Here is a 23,078-nt window from a genome sequence, read left to right on the forward strand (position 1 = left end):
ACCCGGCAGAACATTATGTTATTTACACGGGTGCACATAAGTGGTCCGCATGTGCGCATTCGCTGTCAAAATAAAAGACGCGCACCAGATAAGAAGTTGCAACGCGCGTTTGCATCCATATAAAAAGCACTGTTGTTGTCCGCTAGAGTGGGATTTTCACGGCACATTCCACACCACATCTCTGTGCGTTCATCATTTGTTTGAAGCCAGCTCACCTCCTGCAACCACTTTTCCGAGAATACGTGCTTCTTTTGTGGTTCGGACTCCTTCTGACATTTCTTTGGAGGTGGAGGAACACCAAAGTAATTGCTTAAAGGAGCTTCTTCGACATCTTTAAGAGTTCTAAACAAATGTCTGTCCTCCTCCAGAAAATCTTATGTACGCAAACACGCGTTGCAACTTCATATCTTGTGCGCGGTTTTTTGGGGGTTTTTTGACAGCGAATGCGCACCTGCGGACCACTTATGTGCAGCCCTGGTTATTTAGCTCGTCATATTGCAGCCACAGAAATTCTTTTGTCCATGAAACCATAAAGCTGCACTTTCTTTTTGCCTTATAGTCTGATTTGTCATAACTTCTCCGTTTTGTGGTAGGCTTTTCTTTGGCTGTCACTTCTTCACCCTGACCTGTCTTATTTGGCTCAGCAGAACTAAAATATATATCCTGCTGCTTTTACACACGCACTCACATAAGCTCAGCGATTCTCTGCGCGATCAACCTCTCACATGTTTAAGCTGCGGGAGATTTCACTTGTCATGTTTGCATAGTAAGCTAACGATTGATAAGACGATGTCAGAGGAATTGGTGCACAAATTATCGTCACTCACCAATCAGTGCTGTCGCTCTCTATACACAGTTCACGCGATTGCAAAGTGAAAGCAAAAAACAAGCGCAAATTCAAACGCAGATAGATTTTGGTAGCCCGACTGGAAAAATCGCTAGCCCCGGGACGTCGGGCTAGCGATTTTGCGAGCCCTGTATCTGATTGAGGAATCACTCATCTTTGGAAAAGAGAGTTTATTACAGAGAAATGGCTCTTTCCAAAATAAAAGCAATACTATCCGCTTCTTCTGGGCTATATTCTCAGCAGCATATTGTAGCGGGTCAGGGCTGTTCGGGGTTCTGTTTGTACAGTTATGTTTTGTTTATGTTGCCATAGTGACGGGTGACGCCCTCTCGCTGCAACGGTGTGTCCTTCCAGGGTCAGAGGGCGCCCTGTGTGTTGTTGTTGCTGTGCGTTACTGCGCTGAGCAGTTAGCTAGCGGCAGTGTTCTTCTGCAGATGTCAATAAACGGCTGTGCTCCCTGGCTAGCTCACGGGAAGCAAGACCAAACGATACCTCCGTCTCCTCCTTGTCTGAGCTCGCCACAATATTAAACATATCAGGTCCCCATAAGGAGAATCCTGTGCTAACGGCTGTCTAAATGACTCGGGTAAAGTTTGTAGCATGCGTGCTTGTTGTTTTTGTCTGCTTCCACTTGTCTTTGCACTAGGATGATGTCGGCGTAAATGTGCAGTCATATTCGTTGTGTTCCCACTAGTGCTGTCAGCGTTAATCTCGTTGAAATGACGTTAACGCCACAACACGGCAAATCTCCGTTAATGAGCTACCCCTGCGTGGGGCTAGACGGCCAACACGTTAACGAGCTAACTGTGCTAACACACTAGTTCCCACCCATGTAATTGAGCATTGCGTGGCACATCCAACATACTGTTTTACTTTAGTCCATGACGCGCTTACCTTCAGGGTCATACGTCACATGAAAACCAAAATAATTCCAAATGCCAGATCTGAATGAGGGTGGGGGAGGGTCAATTTGCGATGTTGCAAGGAGAGCTTAACTTCTGTCTAGCTAGCTTGCCCTGCGCTCTTCCTTCTGACGATGCTGTCTGTGTTGAACGCTCAGTGGATCTGCGCTCAACAGTGCAGCCTAGGCGGAGTAGTCGAACGCAGATTCACTGAGCGCTCAACACAGACAGCATCGTCAGAAGGAAAGTTGATGAAATAAATTACAAATGTTGTATTGTTCGATACATATGCGTACCGAACCGAAAGCACTGTATCGAACGGTTCAATATCGATACGAATATCGTTGCACCCCTAATTTATACCTATATTTATTAATGGGGCCCTGATGCTACTTTGTAAGAAAAAAAACTCTTAAAAACATGGAAACATTATCGAGTGAAATATTAGCCAACTTTATTCTATTCAATCAAAATGACAACAATAAATATTAAGTTGTGGCTGCTGCTGGTTAGCATGCAATGTTTAAAAAAATAATAAATAAAATAAGTATGGTAAAAGAAATGTGGTAATGAAAGCTTAAATATGTCAAGAAGCTATCACTGATTATTGAATATTATATAATAGTTAGATATACATAGATTTAACTACATGTACTCCACTCTGGTATACAAGTTATTGCAGATCAATGCATTTATTGATCACTACTGAAATGCAGCACCGTCGGCCTCCTTTCACTTTTTCCAATTGCCCGCTAAACTTCCGGGAATAACAACGTGACTCTCCAGTCAACGGCGCTAATGTTTACTGACGTAATTTCCGGCGTTTTGTAGCCACATAAGTTGCAGTCACTGGTCAGCGCTAACTATTCATAATAAAAGCGTAAAATAGCGGGATGAATTTACATTATTGTACACACTATTGCACACGTATTTTTAACGTTGCCTAACTTCTGAGAATTGTATAAGTTAACATGTCAAAAGAATATAGAGCAAATGGGAATTTAACGTACAACATGTTTCGTGATCTTTTCCAATACCAGTTTTATTTTGAAAGCTTTCGCGTGAAGTTTTAATGTGCAATGTAGCCGACTTCCTGTCCGGATCCTTAGCGTGATTTGTGAGAGCGGGAAGAATCACAGTAAGTAAAGAAGATGTAAACAGCTGTATATTTTGCTGTTTTGTTTACAAATATGCAAATATATGTCTTTAGTGACAGGCGTGACCAGTGTAACCATGGGATACTCTAGTAGTACAGTAATGGTGCAGCTCGTAGTATTAGCTCTTGCTTGGTATTCGAGCAAAAACGTTCAAGCTAACGCATCACTTTCTCCAGCTTTACCTATCTGGGTGACGTCTTCAGACAGAAGAAATAGTGTAACTACTGCAGGCTACTTCGCAGTGCGTTAGTTGTATGTTACTGTACCTTACACACCTAACTCGTGTTACTCTGAACTTTTGTCGGGACAGGCGAGCATGACTTCATCACCAGTGGAGTACACCATTGGAGGGGTGAAGATCCACTTCCCCTGCAAGGCTTACCCGTCCCAGCTGGCTATGATGAATTTAGTGAGTCGCATCCATCTGTGCTTGCTTGTGCAGTGACAGAGGCTGTGCCAGGCTACACGTGTCTTTCTTTCAATGTCTCTGGTCATGAAAAAACTCAAAACCACACTTAATGCTGATTAAATGACGCTCACCTCCTGATGCACTGCTTCACTACATTATTAAAATATTTTACCAAAAAAAACAACAGTCTGCTGTGATCTGACTCACTACTAGTACCGTTCATTATACATTATTATTTAGTAATGTGTTTTTTTTCTTGATTTTTTTTTTTTAAGTTTGGATATCAAAACAATTTTTACAGGAAAACCACTTTATTATAAGCTAAATACACAACATGCAATCATAGCATAGTTTCTACTACGATCCTGCAAACCTCGCTGTTCCTTTGTCTGACTTATGCATGTATTTGCATTTTGAAAATGTAAGTTTGGGTCTTCTCCCTAAGTTCTTCATAAAGTTTGGTATGGTTGCACAGCCACATGTACCCTTTGCACAAAGCAAACAGACTGCTACACCTGCAAGCTTAATAGATAGGCGAAGGGAGGTTTTCACCCATCCTAGACATACTCCTGTACAGTCCTCCAAGATCCTAATCTCACATTCACATTAGCTCGCAGGGAACGTGATAACTGGTTAAAACAAAAAAACCACCCTGAACATAATGTGGAGCATAAACCGTGGCTGTAGTGGACATTTCATTGTTTTTCACTTCAGCGTTGTATGTTTTAACTTAGCTCTTCTCTGTTGTTTTGTAGATTGTACGAGGTTTGAACACAGGGCAGTACTGTTTACTAGAGTCTCCAACTGGAAGTGGAAAGAGCTTGGCGTTGCTTTGTTCAGCCCTGGGTTGGCAGCATGCACAGTTTGGTAAGCCTGGTATGACTGAGTGCATGTACATGTAAAATTCAAGTTGGATGATATACTTGCACTTTATCTATACAATGAAATCTGCTTTTTCTGTCACATTTAAACTGCTCCAGTGGATACTCATAAAACTGTTTAGCTTAGCGTATGGACGAAGACTCCCTGTGAGTCTAAAACCAGGTCTTAAAGTTTTTCTGCTCTTAACTCTTTATGGTGCCAGAGCCGCTCATAGCTCTGGCTGTGAGTATAGAAGCCCCACCGATTTGGTGTTTATACAGTGGGGCAAAAAAGTATTTAGTCAGCCACCGATTGTGCAAGTTCCCCCACCTAAAATGATGACAGAGGTCAGTAATTTGCACCAGAGGTACACTTCAACTGTGAGAGACAGAATGTGAAAGAAAAATCCATGAATCCACATGGTAGGATTTGTAAAGAATTTATCCGTAAATCAGGGTGGAAAATAAGTATTTGGTCACCTCAAACAAGGAAAATCTCTGGCTCTCACAGACCTGTAACGTCTTCTGTAAGAAGCTTTTCTGTCCCCCACTCGTTACCTGTATGAATGGCACCTGTTTGAACTCATCATCTGTATAAAAGACACCTGTCCACAGCCTCAAACAGTCAGACTCCAAACTCCGCCATGGCCAAGACCAAAGAGCTTTCGAAGGACACCAGGAAAAGTATTGTAGACCTGCACCAGACTGGGAAGAGTGAATCTACAATAGGCAAGCAGCTTGGTGTGAAAAAATCAACTGTGGGAGCAATCATCAGAAAATGGAAGACATACAAGACCACTGATAATCTCCCTCGATCTGGGGCTCCACGCAAGATCTCATCCCGTGGGGTCAAAATGATCATGAGAACGGTGAGCAAAGATCCCAGAACCACACGGGGGGACCTGGTGAATGACCTGCAGAGAGCTGGGACCAAAGTAACAAAGGTCACCATCAGTAACACACTACAACGGCAGGGAATCAAATCCCGCAGTGCCAGACGTGTTCCGCTGCTGAAGCCAGTGCATGTCCAGGCCCGTCTGAAGTTTGCCAGAGAGCACATGGATGATACAGCAGAGGATTGGGAGAATGTCATGTGGTCAGATGAAACCAAAGTAGAACTTTTTGGTATAAACTCAACTCGTCGTGTTTGGAGGAAGAAGAATACTGAGTTGCATCCCAAGAACACCATACCTACTGTGAAGCATGGGGGTGGAAACATCATGCTATGGGGCTGTTTTTCTGCCAAGGGGACAGGACGACTGATCCGTGTTAAGGACAGAATGAATGGGGCCATGTATCGTGAGATTTTGAGCCAAAACCTCCTTCCATCAGTGAGAACTTTGAAGATGAAACGAGGCTGGGTCTTCCAACACGACAATGATCCAAAACACACCGCCCGGGCAACAAAGGAGTGGCTCCGTAAGAAGCATTTGAAAGTCCTGGAGTGGCCTAGCCAGTCTCCAGACCTCAACCCCATAGAAAATCTGTGGCGGGAGTTGAAAGTCCGTGTTGCTCGGCGACAGCCCCAAAACATCACTGCTCTCGAGAAGATCTGCATGGAGGAATGGGCCAAAATACCAGCTACTGTGTGTGCAAACCTGGTAAAGACCTATAGTAAACGTTTGACCTCTGTTATTGCCAACAAAGGTTATGTTACAAAGTATTGAGTTGTATTTTTGTTATTGACCAAATACTTATTTTCCACCCTGATTTACGAATAAATTCTTTACAAATCCTACCATGTGGATTCATGGATTTTTCTTTCACATTCTGTCTCTCACAGTTGAAGTGTACCTCTGGTGCAAATTACTGACCTCTGTCATCATTTTAGGTGGGGGAACTTGCACAATCGGTGGCTGACTAAATACTTTTTTGCCCCACTGTACCTCTTGTTTATGATTGGCAGCCTATTAAAACAATATTAGATTAAAGGTAATGATGAGGGAGCTAAAATGACTTATTTCAAACAATGGATTAAGATCAGTACGGATTATTTTAAATTATGATTCATGTGATAAAAATATTGAGCAAAATGGGTAAATTAAGACTTTAGTTTAACCACTGACTCATTTCTTTTGTTCTTACTGTTTTCTTGTAAGTATAATTTCATTTTTTCTTATACACAAAAAACTAATAGCCACTCAGGGTCAATGTTACTGACAGTTCTCTGTTTCACTATCGGATTATAGCCAAACTACAGGAAGGAGGAAGCACCGGTCCAGACAAGAGCCACAAGTCCGACTCCCCCACGTCTTGCAAGTGTGGGTGTCACAGCAAATCCAGCAGGAACAAGGCAACAGCAGCAGACAAACATGCTGTTGTGGACCTCACTGTGTCACCCTCTAAAGACACGGCTCAGCCGTCGACTTCAGCACAAGAACCCAGTAAGTAGACCTGGGTTTTAGTTGTGAAACATACAGTACCTGAACCTGTACTCCTGTTGTTACAATGGTACCTGCAGCCACTAGTCACTCGATTAACTCGTAGTTAGCTGTTGATCACCTGCAGTTTTATGTTACACAGTGCAGCGTTTGGTTTTTGTCCTTAAAAACGTTGCAGAACCCGGTCAGTGCTCTGTGTATGGCTTATTTGTGTCAGCACAGATACGGTTCACAGTTTTACTGGTGTTTATGTCCACTGCCACTATCTTTGATTGTTAAATTGGGGCTGGTTGGGCTGCTCTGACTTAAAGTCCGTCTTTAAGGGGCATTCGAGTAGAAATTCAGACGAGCAAATCTGAAATTCTGGCATTAGTAATGTTATTTCTGTGGGCAGAATAATTAAATAGGAGGGAGAGTGGGTATGTCTCTCCTTGCACGGACTATCCAATCAATCACAACAGTTCCAAGGATGACTGATATTTGAACATGTCCTTAATTAAATCACCCTTTCACTTACTGCCATTTAGGGCTGGGTGTCGCCACTGATTTCTAGGATCGATTCGGTTCGATCCACGATTTGATTTGATTTGAATCGGGAAAATTTTGCCTCAGACAGTCAGAAATATTATAATTCTGAGCATTTATCAGCACATCTCTATATTTTTATATCTATAAAAAGACAGCTGACACTTGTGAGACGTCATCAGAGGTGTGAGCATCACAGCAGATGCCTTTGTGTCAAAGTAACTGAGGATAAAACACAGAAGTGCAAAGTTATTTTATTACGACTTTCTTGTTGGAAGTCAGTTAAATTAAAAAAAGAAAAACTGGCCGACAGCGCTGTACATAACGGTAGACTGGTGCGTAACAAGCAAGCGAATAATGCAGAAAACAGAGATTTTTAGATGGGAAACTGTTCTCGAAGTACACAGAGAGACAGAGAGCTCTGCAGGAAGTGCGATTTTCACCGTGGTGGAAGCAAAACAGGAAAAGTCAGGGGGATGGTTGGAGAGACAAAACCTGCCACTCAGAATCTAACGCAAAAAAAGACGTAAACGCAATCAGACGCATCAGAATCTGTGAGCTGTCGGCTTTCAGCCCCGACGGCACGTCCACGGTCGGACACGCCGTCGGGAAAGCCGACACCTCATGATGCGTTGGCGGGTCCGCGCTTTGCGTTTGTCTTTGTGCAGAATCCCTGTGCCTGCTCTCACTTTAGCTGTTTGGTGTCTGTCGAAAGCTTGTGAGGTTTAACCTGAGATTCTGGCGTTTCAGGCTAAATAAATGTATATTTAAAAATCGATTCAGGATTTTAATGAATTGATATCACATTTCAAGCTAGAATCGATTTTAATCGGAAAATCGATACTCAAAACCCCCCCTGGGACCATTAGTCCAGATTTGTGTCTTAACTTTAGTTTTTATATGAAGTCATCTGGAAATGCAGCAGCAGAACATACAGAGAAAAACTACAACAACGACCAGCTAACCTCGGCATAACTTTCACTTTGGCATTAGAATGACAACGACTCACAGTTACAATGTTTTTGTTATATAGTCAGTCGACCCTGTGTATCCTCATTAGCTCGGTTATAAAGTAATACGTTCTTTAGAATCCTTTTGGTGGACTTAAAGGAAATTCACACATTTTTAACCAGGAGATTGGCGTCCGAATTACATCAATTTAATTTAGTTAAATTATTTAAGCTCTTAAAAACCAACACCAGTGTTTTGGAGCAACAGGTGCCTCCCAACAACGGCACAGTTGTTAAAGGACTCATCACAGAGGCTTGTGACACTTAAAGCATTTCATTAAACCAGTGTAAACTGTATATAAAACATCCATTTGCATGTGTTGTTTCTGTGTTTTAGTGCTTCTCCCAGAAGAAGGAGGAAGAAAACAGTCTCTAGCCTCTCGACTGTCAGAGAAGTTCCAGGCATCTCTCAGCTCCGACTGTGTGAAAGATGATGACTTCCAGCAAGACAGGAAACGCATCCGCACTGCAGAGAACACGGTAGGCACCGATGCCTGTTGTTCACTAACACCAGATTTACTCTGCGTTACATTTAAACAGTGATCGTATGCAGCATTAGCAGCTTCTGTGCTGGTTTCATTAGAATAAGAAATGCACAGATCAGTAAAGTTTCCTGTGTTTGCTTCTCAGAGCCGTAAAAGGCAGCGACTGGAGAAGGGAGTCGTGTTCACAGACGATGAGCCGGAGCTGGAAAACCAGCCAGCGGGACCTCAGAGTTGGAATGCCGAGACGAAACACCAAGCTCCCGGTTGTTCCTCTACTTCCTGCGTGAGTACGATCCAGACAGGCTCACAGGTCCTCTCCTCACTAATAGCTGAAGTAGTTAAAGTTCATAACACTGAACACCACTTTAGGAGGAATTTCAGAGATCAGCTCCCATTTCAACCACATTAAAATATTAAACAGTTATCATCAATGGTAACCTGACCAGCACACGGGTTAACGTTAGCTGTTTAACTATTAGCAATTACCCGATAGCCACATTAGCCATCTGTTATTATTAACATAGCCGCTAGTCAGGTAAAAGATTAATAATTATTGCAAACTGCACGACTGGCAGATGGAATATTGAGCTGTGACAGAGCGGATCACGGACACGTGGAGAAGCAGAGGGTTGCTGGCTGTGCAGAGCAGCAGGGGAAGTGAAGCTGATCAGAGTTCAGAGTGTGGAGAACCAATCAGAGCAAAAGCAGAGCTGCAGACTGAGGCGCAGCAGTGGGACTGGTGGATGTAGACAGCATGACAAACTCTAATTTTTCTGCTTTTACATTCATTTATTAAAGTGTGTTTCCTGTTTTGTTGTAGCCACCTGTGAGGTCATTTTTACAATGCAGCCTGTGATCGCTGCAGTCTGTCAGTGAGCGCTCTGCTTATTATAGCTTCTTTATTTATAATACCGGTCTTCATCCAAATGTCATGAATGCTCTTCTTTTGAATTCTACAGTAACTTAAACAGTAATTAACTTCACCATGTGTAATGAAATGATTTAAACAATTTGTAAATCAATAAACCCCCCAAGCTTGATCTCAAATACCTATTTTGTTAAATCCAATATTAGTTGTTTGAGTTTAGAAAATCTGTTGAAAATTAACAGGTTAACAAGTCAGGATATGACTTCTTCAGCTTTTGTTGTTCCAGGATGGGGTCACGATCTTCCCCGTGGTTTTCTTCTGTTTGAAATTCCCGTATCGTGACAACCGTACCAGAGCCTGATAGTTGAGATGTTCTGTTGCAGAGGCTTTGTGAAAATGCTGTGTGTGAGACAGATCCAGCCTGTGTGCTGGCTCACTGAGACATCGTTACACTGGTGTTAGTTGTGCTTTAAAGGTTTGCTACACGGTGCCACAGGCTGACCCTCTTATGGTGGATTTTCTCGCTTCGATCATATTAGAGGTTTTCAGATAATCAGCATCACCACTGGGTGGCGGTATACTCCACCAGATTGATAGAGACTGTGGTCAGAGGCTCGAACTTGTTTCGGCCTAACTGAAAATGTAACAGCGTGTGCGCTGTACTTTTCACTGCTGTTTTCATGTCTTTCACCATAAAATGTGTTTTTATTTCAAATGGCTTTAAAAGAATTGAAATCATGAGGAAGGATATGAGTGCCATCAACTTTTTGTGTCACAAAAAAAAGGAATTTGAACATAATAAATGTCTAATGTGGATAAACATGGGACCATCCTGTTTTCAAAGACACAAAGTTAGTAATCAGCAGTCAGCCCTACAAAATGACTCTAACATAATTAATTAATGAAAGAAAATCTGTCAGTATTATGGAATGTAATATATAGATAGTATCACAAATAACCTGTTGAACTTGTCTGAACAGTGTTGCAGCAGTGCAGTTATCAGAAAAGCTGAGTAAGGAATCCATGCACATACAAGACTACGCTGATCCTTTTATGTAACGTTTTATAACAGAGACTAAAATGGGCCAAACACTTGTAATATCTATACAATACTACTGAAACATTACAAAACAACAAAGTAATGGCAAAAAAGTCACGAGTCAAATTCATCAGAAATCTGGTTGTATTTATCTTTTCTGTTAACATGAAAATGAAAGTGCGTGGCGCCGAGTCTGAATCGAATGACTTCACAAAATTAGAATTTACAGCGTTATCATAGGTGGGTTGTTGACGTGATCCTAGTGATTGTTATGGTGACACCCCTCTAGGAAACAGTAGTATTTAGCATCATGTAGTATTATTTCTTTGGTCTATTAAGGATAAACAGACTGAATAATTAATATTACAGGCCGTCATTGTTGGTTTACCTTCATGTTGTTGAGTCTGTAAAAGTCTGCAGTTTTACAATATGAGGGAAATCAGTGCTGTCATGTCAGACGGCCAACGTTCAGTTCAAACTGCTGGAAAGGGAAACAACCTGTTCAAACAGAAGTTGAACAACTAGCAACACCATCACTCCTGTGTCATATTTGTTGGTATATATTTTGGGGAGTTTTACTGTATGTGAAGTCATATTAGTAAAAAATGTAACACGCTACTGTGTTGCAAAAGATGCAAAAAAACCAAACAGTTTTGAGACGATTATTAAAATAGTAGCTGATTCATTTACTTTGATTAATAAGCCGACTGCTTCTTTTAGCTGCTTCTACTGAGAATATTCAAAATGTGTTGAATTTTTTGAAGAATAAGATAGAACAAGTTTCTCCATGCAGAGCATTTCTTATGAGTCAGCAGTTTTACTCGCTGTCCTGTGTGAAGCAGAACCAGTCACAGCATGTTCTCAAAGGTCTCACGGCACCGTTAGTGATCAGTAGATCTCCTCCATGCCTGCTGGCAGGGCTGTGGCTCCCCACACCTACTGTTAGATCGTTACATGTAGAAACCTTTGGAGCACAAGCGCACAGGTGTTCACAGATACACTATATTGCCTGGCTGCTGCCTCTATACTTATGCTCATCTTGCTTATTGCTGCGGTTCTCCTACCGTCTTCTTCTCTTTTTTTGTTTGTTTTCTTCTTCTTTTTTGCAGCAGTGGATTTTTCCCGTCTTTTCTCTCTGTCCCTCTTCCCCTCTGTTTTTCTTTCCCTCTCCTCTTCTTGCCCTTCTTTTGTCTACATCTTTCCCATCCCTCGGTCATAACTGTTCAGATTGTAATAACTTCAAAGTAAAAAATAAATAAATAATAAAGATGAATCAGGTGGACCAGTCTGGCAAAGCCATAATGATCCACTTGGGAAAACAAATCCGTTGGGCATTTTTCTTGGCCTTCAGACAATAATTGTGAACGGGACGGGCAAAAACAAAAGTGATCAATAGTGGATATCTGGAGGTTCTCTCTGGACAGACTACCAAGTTGCTCCTAATGATTGAGGCGTGCTTGGCTTTAGGATGCTGCAGCACAGCTTGCAGAGGTGGTTACACTCTCACAACTTCATCGTAACCTGCCGCAGGTGTGTGGCTGGGATCAGATGGTGGGAGGTGGAAAAAGAGGAGGAGGGAAAGTGAAGATGAAGAAGTGCGTCCTTCTCTGGTTTCCCTGCAGCTACGTGACCCGGGCTCTTTTGTCCTGTGAGCGCTGACTGACGGCCTGAATGGGGCCCTTTGAAGCAAGCTCCAGTTTTAATTAAGAGGGTTTGCCTCGCCTGGGCTGCTGATCTGTGAAAGCCACGGGGATAAATATTGAATGGGGTTCACCTGCTGGTTACTGCGCCCGAGGGATAAACAGGTGCTTTGGAGGGCAGGTATTTGCCAGGGCCCCTACCTGCACGCTGTGGCCATATCGGGAGGCGGGGGTGTTGGGTGTCATGTCTTCAGAGTTATTTGCTATTGAAGACCACCCTTACTGGAATGAATTCCAGGCCTCTCGAAAGCTGTGGAATGAGGAGCAAATTGGCGTCCAGCGAGAGGCGCCAGTGATACCTCAGTGATCAACTGCCTGCAGCCCCTGTGTGCCCTCCGACTGGCCCCCCGGAGTGTGAGATTTCCATCTCTCAGGTGTTGGCAGGGAGCAGAGCAACAGTAGCCTACCTGTGAATATTCGGAGGTGTTCGGTAACTCTGCTGACCTCTGTTCTGTCAGTTCCAGAGCTCTCGCTGCTGCGTGCGCTTACACCTGGCAGAGTAGGTGTGCCCTGCAGGCTTAGTGTAGCAAAGCAGCTGAAAGTACCTCTGTGCCATGCAGTGGACCTGTAAATGCAATGTTAGTAAGAGCATTGATGAGCATGAGGGTATTCCCGCAGGTAGCTGCACACTCAGAGTAACACCAACAGAGCTGCTCCAGGTTCAGAAGAGAACCATGTTCAGGACTATGCTGTTGTTGCTGAGCAGGGTTGTGCCCCTCTTGGCCTTTTTGCCAGTTATCTGCATTCCTTTCTAGGGGGTGTCTGCTCTGGGCTGTGGGGCCAGGCTCGAAGCCTTGTTGTCCTGGCATCTCAGGAGGCAGCCGCGTAAAAGGATACTCTTGTGTCAGCTGTTTCCTGCTGCAGCTTTTCACAAGGGCCTCTATTCATCAGCCAGCCCTTCTGCACTGCTCCAGCCCACCCCTCCTCCCCCCACCTGCCAATGAATAAGTAATTATTGGCCATCTTGGGGCAGGATATTTGGATGGCTCTATTTAACGTGGCAGCAGCAGGTAAGGTGATCGGGCCCGGGGCCCAGAGCGTAACTGTTTCAGCAGAGAAAGGTAACTCGAACTGGTGTTGGGGCCCCGCAGCACCTCTGTTTATTTTTCACATGGGCTCAGGGCTCGTTATCCCTCTTAACTCTGAGAGGCGGCTCTCTCAGGGCTTTCTTTGGCCTGCACTCCAACACACATTGTAATATTTGATGGGCAAACACGTTAGGAAAATCTGAGCCACCGGGTAACTGGAGCCGCTCGTCTGTCGTCAGAAGTGCTACCTCCTCATCCTCGTGATAAGCTGCAACGCATGACATCACATACCAGTCATTCTTACGTGGATCCTTCATATAATTTGCACAGAACTCTGACTTAAACACGTTAGCCCTCATTTATTTTGTGCTAACGGAAAGTATGATATCATGTAGTGGATAAGGTGTCTGTATCAGCGATGACCTTTTGGTCTTATACTGTTAGCTGGTTAACAATTTAAAGGCTGTCATGTCAGTAAAGATCTCTGCTGCCCTTAAACAGCTTTCTTCATTAACACAGTGTGAAATCAGTGAACGCGGAGCTTTTCATCCTCTGTTAATTCTGAATTGAAGGGATAAAATACTCTTCCCCTGGACTGCAGGCTCTGCTTCTCTTTGTTTTTTCTCATGTACTATGTGTATTATTAGAATAGTGGCTGCTCACATCAAACACAGCATGTTTGAGAAAAGCTTCAGACTGCCCTGCACGCTGCTGTTCTAACCTTGTTTGTGAACTACAGCAAAAAAGAAGACAAGTTTAAAAGACTAAGGGTGAATAGTATAAGATAAATAGGGTTTATTCTGATGCTGGAAAAAAAATGCAAAGCTACTCTAGTAGGGCCCAGGAAATGACCACGGAGATGGAAATGAGCTAGATTTCTAGATCGTAGCATTTTATATATATTAAGCAACTGTGACGTCTGCTGCACATCAGATCAGGTGATCAGAGCATGAGACCATTCAGCATTTTAGCACTAATGAATTTATATAATTTAGACTTTGCATATCCTCTATAAGACGTTTGAAAGACCAGCAGAAACACCTCTGATGTTGCTGAAGTGAACAAAGATGTGTTTGATGGTTTCAGGGTGGATGATGGTGGAGAGCCGTGTAGATGACACATGAATACCTAATGGCTCTCCCATAATTATAATAAGAGATGCTGCTTCTTTTGAACTTTTGCTACATAAATAAAATATAATGTTAATAATCTCCATAACCTGCGTGTTCAGCTGGGGTGTTTCAAAATAAATGTAGCACAGAAAATGTTTCTACTACAAAATGTTATTAAAGAAAAAAGTCTGGTAGAAATAAATGAATTTAAGTGAATATATAAATGTTTTTGTAAATCAGCTTTTCATCAGTTCGCTGGGATACATTTAACTTTATTCTCCGAGAGACTAGATTAATATTAAAGGCTGATAACACTGATAATGATTTGTACTCTCCTGGCTGGAGAAGCCAATGATTTTACATTATATGTGCGAGTGATCAAAGATCAGATGACTTAAAACAGAACAAAAACCGGCCGAACACATAAAGAGGATCAGTTTCATAAGCCATGCCGGCTGCACTTCACCTGTGACCCGGAGGAAAAAAGGATCCACCGCGCCGCCGGACAGCCAATTAGATTTTTTTCAGCCACCACAATGGTGACCTATCATCTTTCAGAGAGAGAGAAGGTCACCTGGTGAAAAGTGACGGGACACCTTGTGTATGGATGCAAATTCTTTATGCTTGCCTGTGTGTTTATCAAAGGAGCAAAACGGTGTCGAGGTGGTTGTGATATTCCTCATAATTCATTGAAAATCTTCACATACATAATATTAGGCCAAAGCAAGCAGTGATTGAAAGTATTTATTCCAGAAAATCCAGAATTAAGGCAAGAAAATGAGATTTAAGACTGCGATACTAGTGGCCTTTGATTTCTGCTGTGGACCAGTGATATTTATCATAAAGCAACAGTTGGCATTGGCATGTTTTTCAGTTCCTGAAGCAACATCTGGTTCATGCTGTTAAACAAAAGTGCCAAGTATTAGTATTTATATGATTTTCTCCCACTAGGCTCCTGAACCCTGCTCGCAGTGCCCGTGCGCTTCAACCGAGGATGGCGTGAAGGATAAAGAGAAAGATGGCAGAAGAAAGATTCCAAAGATCTTCTTTGGCACTCGCACACATAAACAGATAACTCAGATCACCCATGAGCTGAAGCGCACCCTTTACTGCGGCGTGCCTATGACCATCTTATCCAGCAGAGACCACACCTGTGTCAACCCAGACGTGGTGCCTCACGCAAACCGCAATGAACGCTGCAAGGATCTGCTGGAGGCCAAGGATGTGAGGATGAACACTGACACACACACACGCAGACTCTCGCAGTGAATCTGTCCTGCAACATGTGTTAGGCAGATTCACTCGTTGCTCCAACTAGCTAGCAGCTCACTGCCCATGCCTGTTTGTAATTGCCATCAGTATCGACCCAGAGGAGCAGCAAGAACACACTTTAACACTCTGTCAGAGCCACTGAGGAAAATGCTTTTTAGAGGCATGAGTCGCTTGTAGTCTCCTAAACTGGGCAGAGTTTAGGCGCCTGCTGTAAGGAGTCAATCACAGTGTCGTTGCAGGTGTTTGCTTCCCACATGAAATGACTGTCCCAGCCTTAACCCCTTACTGTGTGTCAATCATACAATGTGTCTTCATCACCTCAGGGTCGGCTCTGGTTACCATGTTGCACACGCTCAGAGATTCATGGTTCAGCTAATGCCATCGTTAGTCATAACGCCCTCCGACTGCTCGAGAGGTCATTAATCCTCCAACTCGCCTTCAGCAGACAGGCCTCAGTGTCAGCAGAGTGTCGAGCGTAGCACCGCGCCGTTTCATCCAGAGATTATTTTATTATTGTGTCAGAGGTTACCTTTGCAAATTCACCAAGGACAGGGTGGGACGTCGAAAGCTTCGCTGACAGAGTAACTGAGGGCTGGTACATGAGATGGCGCTTCTTTACACGCCGCTTACATTCACTGTATGAGTGAGGACATTTAAGCTGCTGCAACACCTGATCAGAGGCAGCCTCTGAAGTTCTGTATGTCACCTCTGGACAGAGTGGAAACTTGAGACTGAACAGCAACACAGAAATGCAACAAATGTTAGATATTGTAACCATGTGGAGTAGCTGTGAAAAAGTAAAAGCATTAGAATCAAGTTCAAATCAGATTTTTATTTCTTTTTTACTAGTTTTTACAGTTTTGTGTCACATGTTGGAAACAAGAAAGCCAGTGATCCCAGTACGTTGCCAGGGGCTGTGGCTCGGACGATGAATTTCAATAGAAAAGCTTCAAACTTTGAGTTTCAGAAAAATCAAGACTGTTTTTTCAATGTTTTACGAAATCTTACAGTCCCAGTCTTAGAAATGAACCTTTGAATTGGTAACATATAGGAGATGTTACACCTTGTTGTAACACTGTGCATGCGTTGCAGGGAAGGTCCTGCCGCTACTACCACGGTGTGCAGAGGATGCGGGACCAGAACACTCTACAACATGTCCATGGGTTGCGGGCAGCCTGGGACATTGAGGAGCTGGTGACTCTGGGCAAACGGCTTCGCTCGTGCTCCTACTTTGCTGCCCGTGAGCTCATGCAGAGCGCCTGGATCATCTTCTGTCCGTATAACTACCTGCTGGACCCAATGATCAGAGAAAGCGTGAGTAGAGTTTGGAAGAGCGGGAGGAGCAGCTCTGGACTGTCAGCAAAAATATTTGTTCAAGTAACTTCATCAGTATGACCACGTCCAAACTCAGATTTGTAGACGTAAGATGGTGAAACCTGTCCCCTTCATTTAAAAGCTTTACAGGCTGTGGTGGCGTTGCAAACTCCGTATGTAAAACCACGGAAACGAGGCAAAAGTCAACTTAATTTTACAGCATGTTAATGAATCCACATTAAAGAGCTATGACACCATTGTTGTAGTTTCTACTGTTACTATATCTGATCGCCATGTTCCATTTTCCCTGATATTTGCCTGTGAACCACTTTGAATGTGTACATTTCAAACTGTACAAATAGATTTGAGTAAATTTCTCTCACCAACAAACCAGATCGCAGGCCACTGATTCTGTCTTACTTTCCATCTCCACCAGATGGAGATTGACCTGGAAGGCCAGATATTGGTACTGGATGAGGCCCACAACATTGAGGACTGTGCGAGGGAGAGCGCCAGCTACACACTGGACTACAAGAGTCTGCTGATGTCCAGAGACGAGCTGGACAGCATGGTCAACAACAACATCCGACGTTCCAAACACGAGCTGCTCAGGGGCTTCTGCTACAGTCTGATCAAGTCAGTGACTGCATTTGTCTCTCTGCGCATCCTAATGCGAGCGAGCACGCGCACTCAGGATGTCTTTTGATTGTCACTCCAGCTGGATCCAGGAGAGCCAAAGCCTGATGTCTGAGCGCGGCTATGAGACTGCCGGTAAAGTCTGGAGTGGGAAGGATATAGTGGGCATCTTTCACACTTTGGGCATCACTGCAGACACCTTCAACATTCTGAAGGTACGCACAGCATATCGACCAGAATGGGCAGCACCAAACGGTTCATTCATTCTAACATAGAACATCCTGTAAACATGGCGACGCTAACATTGCCAGGCTGTCGTGTGGACAACACTGTTCCGTTCTTGCGTTTTCTGTGTGACAGCAAAACCTGGCAGCAGTCTTGGAGAAGGAGGAGCGTGTTGGAGTCGTTAATGGGAGAGAAGACGTGGTGCAGATTCCAACCATCAGCCCACCTACTGCAACTGTGCTCAAAAACCTCTTCATGGTGCTCGACTTCCTCTTCAGAGACAGCTGCAGGTCAGACACACGCTCTGGATGTGAGCTAAGTGATGCCGCTGCCATAGATGAATCCTTCTTGTTCTGGTTTAACGGTTTAATCGCTTGTTCTGTGTGTGTTTGTAGATTTGCTGACGACTATCGTGTTGCTCTGCAGAAGAGCTATGCTTGGACAAACCAGGCTCCCCCCGATGTCCCCGACGCCCAGGGCTTTATAGTTCGGCCACGTAATAGACGCCAGACTGTCCGGGTCAAGGCTGAAGTCCTGACGCTGAGCTTCTGGTGCCTTAACCCTGCTGTGGTGAGACGGTCGACTTGGCTGACTTAGATTGATAACTGATTACTGAGGCTACACACAGGAAAAAGCCGTAACTTTAATGAAAGAAGGATTAGCAGTTTGTCCATCACATCAGGTGTTTTGGCCGTGCATACATGATCTCTCTCTGTGTTTGAACCTCCAAGGCTTTTTCTGACCTGAGTGGGTCTGTGCACAGCATTGTGTTGACCTCTGGAACCCTGTCACCCATGGACTCCTTTTCCTCTGAACTTGGTGTGAAATTCTCCATCCAGCTGGAGGCCAACCATGTGATCAATAAGTCTCAGGTGAGTGGGTTTACCCATAAACCTCATTATGAAAAAATATGTAGTGAGAGGCTCCACAAGGCTTTCTGACCTCAGCTGTAATTTAATGATAGCATGCTACGACTAAACAAGACTTTACATGTCTTTTCTCCACTTCCGCTGTTCCACTTTTGTCCAGCAGATGTCAGCGTAACCTAACAAATTGCAGCACAGTTGATTTATTGTGGATCTTCTTAATACGATTACAGGGAATGCTGACAAGCTGACCTTTGATAACTTAGCAGACTAATCAAGCAGCACACATGAGAGTGGAACAGTGCGTCACGTTTGTGTCTCTGATAAGAAATATGTCTGATCTCTGCAGGTTTGGGTGGGCACTGTTGGCACAGGACCTCAAGGCAGGAAGCTCTGTGCCACCTTTCAGAACGCAGAGACGTATGCCTTCCAGGATGAAGTGGGTGGCCTGCTGCTCCACGTCTGCCAGGTCATGGCCAAGGGTGTGCTCTGCTTTTTGCCTTCCTACAAGGTAAATGTGCCGTTTAAACCTTCTCCTCCCAAACATGCAGTTAGTAAATATCACCTTTTAGCGTTTGTACATTTGTAACGCTTCTTTACAATGCCTTCACAATTTTTTTCATAAAATAGTTTATGAACTTAATATTTTAATAATTAAAATAATTGTAAACTCCCACAGGGGTCGATTATCTGGTTAGTAGTTTTATTAGTTACTAGTAATTCCTTTTACTCTCTTCACTGGCTCCCTGTTAAATCCAGAAAGTCTTTCTCTGCACATACACAGTCTTGAATAATCAGGCTCCAGCTTAAAGACATCTTAAAACCGTATCACCCCAACAGAGCACTCCGCTCTCACGCTGCAGGTTTACTCGTGGTTCCTAGAGTACAGTGGAACAACGACTTACGAAATTAATTCGTTCCAGAGGGTCTTTCGTAAGTTAAAATTTTCGTAAGTAGAAGCACCTTTTTCCATCGCCTTTTGAGTTATGCAATGCTGGCTGAAGACGAAGTTCTTGGTGGAGGAAGAGGTGGCGGAGTTGAAGAAAGCATACGTATGTGTACATGTACATAACATTATGGAATTTTATTTAATTTTTTGACATTTTCTATTTTATCTATTTCGTTAAGGTCAAATTTATTTATATAGCAGATTTCAAACAGCCGATGCTGCACAAAGTGCTTAACAATATAAAAATGGTATTAAAAAGCAACAATGTAATACAATAATAACAGTAAAAAAACAATAATAGGACAGTAAAAGAATTAAAACAATAACTAAACTAATTCAAATAAGACCAGAATGCCTGGGTCATAGTGTGTTAAAAGCCAGGGCATAGAAATGTGTCTTTAGTAAAGATTTAAATTGCTCAAGTGTTTGTGCAGATCTAATATTTAAGGGGAGACTATTCCAAAGTCTGGGACCTGCCACAGAAAAGGATCTGTCACCACGGGATTTGAGGTTAGTCCGTGGGATGGACAGCATTAGTTTTGAGCTAGCATAGGCAGAGAGGAGCTCAGACAGGTAAGGAGGGGCTCGGGCATTAAGTGACTTAAAAACAAAAAGTAGAAGTTTAAATTGGATCCTGTAGGAGACAGGAAGCCAGTGTAAAGAAGCTAAAACTGGGGTTATATGCTCTCTCCGTTTGGTACCAGTTAGCAGGCGAGCAGCTGCATTTTGGACCATCTGAAGACGATGGATGGTGGCCTGATCTAGACCATAATACAATGAATTGCAGTAGTCTAATCTGCAAGTAAGAAAAAGGTGAATAACACGCTCAAAGACGTTAGCCGGGAGGTATGGCTTTACCTTACGTGGGCATTTTGCCGTACCAGGGGCAGAAATATTGCCGTTAAGTGCCTTCGTAACTAAATGGGGTCTTCGTAAGCCCGGGGTTCCACTGTATTTAAAAGTAGAATGGGAGGCGGAGCCTTCAGCTTCCACACCCCTCTTGTGCAGAACCAGCCCCCACCTTTTAAGATTATATTTAAAACTTTCCTTTTTGCTAAAGCATATAGTTAGGGATGGATCAGGTGACCCTGAATCCTCACTATGCTGCAATAGGCTGCTGGGGGACTCCCATGATGCAAAAGGGAGTTTTTCCTTCCCACTGTCGCCAAGTGCTTGCTCATAGGAAGCATCCGATTGTTGGGGTTCTCTTTGAATTATTGTAGGATTGTAACCTTACAATATAAAGCTGTTTTTATTTGTGAGAGAAACAGCCTATTTACCAATGTGTAGACAGCTTAGTGTGTAAAAGTAACCAGTTAGCATTTTTTGTTGGTGCTTCAGGACTCGACTCGACTATAATCTGCAGTCGTGCTTCTGGCTCCTGTGCATAATAAAATAGATTCTAGAAATGACTTAATGTAGGCATTTTTATTTCTTCTTACTATTAAACATTATTTATTAAGCTCAAAGGAATAGTCCCCTAAAAACACAAACAAATGCAGTATAAATGAAAATAAAACTGTTGTTGTCTTTTTACTTTCAATTACAAGCAAACGATCTGTTTTGTGTGGAGGCATCCTCTGCATGATGTTAAATTCACACTGAAAATGAGTCGTAGTGCTGTAGCTTAACACTGGGAGGCACTAGAGACCACAGATTTAGGTAACATGCAATGCTTTGGCATGTATAAGAACATGTGACAGACAAAGTACCTCTTTAAGGGACGGCATTCCTTCCACTCCCACTGTGAAGATGCTGCCGTATCGCATGTTACAACAGATCTCCACTGATCAATGGAGGAGCTTGTAAGGAAAAATGGCGTCATCCTCACAGAAGTGTGTTCTCTTTCAGTTAATGATGCTGCTTCTGAGAGCGCGCTCATAGAGGCTTTGTCCCCCCTACGTTTGTCATTCATTTTTGGCTGTGAATCATTCATGTCCACCGTAGCTCAGTTGTCACATTAGCTTACAGAGAGCCGAGTGGATTTCGTACGACATCGTGGGTGCTTGTCCACTACCAAAGTGTTACATGTAACTGCAGGAAACCCTATAAAAGTCACTCTAAATGTTTTTAAGTAACCTGAAATATTTATTTTCGAATAAAGTCCAACCATCCAACAATTTGATCTTTTGGCACTCTGAACCACTCAAGGTGGAGCTTTTTTCTTATTTTCAGTCATATGTAGCGTTCCAGTGGTACATGTTCATGTTACATATGGCTAAAAGGTCAGAAGTGAATATGCAGCACAACATGTGCACAATCCCTGTGTGTTAAAGGTTAAAGCCAAAGAGATATTTTCTGTTCTTGGTTCTGTATATTGTTTGTCACTGAGACCGGATATCCTTGTATGGTTGTCTCTGTGCATGCAGGCTCGTCCACGCAGCAGGAAAATGTTTAAATCCTTGACTGTCAGTCACGTCAGACACATTTGGAGCAATGATACGATGCATGTTGTGCTTTTTAGCGTGCAACCTGCAAAGAGAAAAAGAAACCGCGTTATGTTAACTTTTTGCTTGCCTCAAATCGCACGCAATCATTTTGATGAATACATCATCAGCTTTATCTTTTATAACCTAAATCTTACTTATTCAGCCAGTGTCCCACTCATCTGTGGGCCACCACTCGTGCTGTTATCTTCTCCACTCACTTCCTGTTTGAAATGGAAAGGCGCACTGTCGTGAAAGCCAGCCGTCACTGATGTCTTGTTTTGCTGGGATGAGTCAAACAGAGGACTTTCACAGCTGTGCTTTGCCTTTGGGATTTCTGTCTTTTGCCTTTGGCACGTGTGCGCGGTCCATGTTGGACTTAAATTTCAGCATGTCCCACGCAGTGATCGCTGATTTGATTTCTCTGCAGTCCTTGTTGGCTCGCTATCCAGTTGCACTCTTAAAGAGCCGATGACACCAGCTTGCAAACTGTGAGGGAAAGCTAAGACTCTGAGCCTTGTTGTTTTCTCATTTTACCTTCCTTTTTGTCAGCCTCTGATGCCAACCGAGCAGCGACTATGAGCTGTGGGATGTTTTTTTATTATTGATAGCCGTGTAGGAGTCTTCTATCTCTCTCTCTGTGCTGATGCATAAATATTTAATCTGCAGTCAGCTCTTAAAGATGAGGAGATGAGGGGATATGAAGGGCTGGGGTATTAATTGGAGTCCGCGGAGGCCTCGTTGGTGCCGCTGAGTCCCGTCTGGCCTGCGATGTGCACGTTTTATGTGTGCATAGTCAACAGAAAGGTCATCTTCAGACATCCCTGTTCAGTGTGTCTAGGTGATGCCTATCAACCCCTCGTGCAAAGCTGCTTCTGCGATAGACGGAGAGAGCAGTGAGGCGAGTGTGCCAAAGAAGTGTCCCTCGAGACGCTGCTGCCCTCACATTCACACACATAAACACATACGAGTCAACAGTACACAGGTTGCATTGGTGCAGTTTTAAGTGTTTTACTAGAAAAAAATGACTTGGAATTATAGCGGACATTAGCATTAGTTTTATAAAG

The 23,078-nt window shown here is 43.3% G+C and overlaps 1 protein-coding gene across 2 annotated transcripts in view; it reads left to right on the top strand.

The window, feature by feature from the left end:
* The first annotated feature begins 2,837 nt into the window (after positions 1 to 2,837).
* brip1 (BRCA1 interacting helicase 1) overlaps positions 2,838 to 23,078 on the top strand; it is a 42,750-nt gene continuing 22,509 nt past the window's right edge. For both annotated transcript variants that reach the window (XM_085244969.1, XM_085244970.1), the window contains exons 1-14: positions 2,838 to 2,887; positions 3,217 to 3,315; positions 4,071 to 4,182; positions 6,365 to 6,559; positions 8,429 to 8,571; positions 8,722 to 8,859; positions 15,275 to 15,547; positions 16,688 to 16,909; positions 17,346 to 17,545; positions 17,628 to 17,760; positions 17,906 to 18,060; positions 18,166 to 18,340; positions 18,502 to 18,642; positions 18,986 to 19,147. In XM_085244969.1, coding sequence (XP_085101095.1) covers positions 3,223 to 3,315; positions 4,071 to 4,182; positions 6,365 to 6,559; positions 8,429 to 8,571; positions 8,722 to 8,859; positions 15,275 to 15,547; positions 16,688 to 16,909; positions 17,346 to 17,545; positions 17,628 to 17,760; positions 17,906 to 18,060; positions 18,166 to 18,340; positions 18,502 to 18,642; positions 18,986 to 19,147 — 2,142 coding nt within the window. In that variant the 5' untranslated portion in view covers positions 2,838 to 2,887; positions 3,217 to 3,222. The remainder of the gene's footprint in view (positions 2,888 to 3,216; positions 3,316 to 4,070; positions 4,183 to 6,364; positions 6,560 to 8,428; positions 8,572 to 8,721; positions 8,860 to 15,274; positions 15,548 to 16,687; positions 16,910 to 17,345; positions 17,546 to 17,627; positions 17,761 to 17,905; positions 18,061 to 18,165; positions 18,341 to 18,501; positions 18,643 to 18,985; positions 19,148 to 23,078) is intronic.

The sequence above is a fragment of the Mchenga conophoros genome, linkage group LG14 (genome assembly GCF_057382185.1).
Source record: "Mchenga conophoros isolate Kocher_MC1m ecotype Shallow Benthic linkage group LG14, M_conophoros_male_GT1.1, whole genome shotgun sequence".
In the NCBI taxonomy this organism is placed as follows: domain Eukaryota; kingdom Metazoa; phylum Chordata; class Actinopteri; order Cichliformes; family Cichlidae; genus Mchenga; species Mchenga conophoros.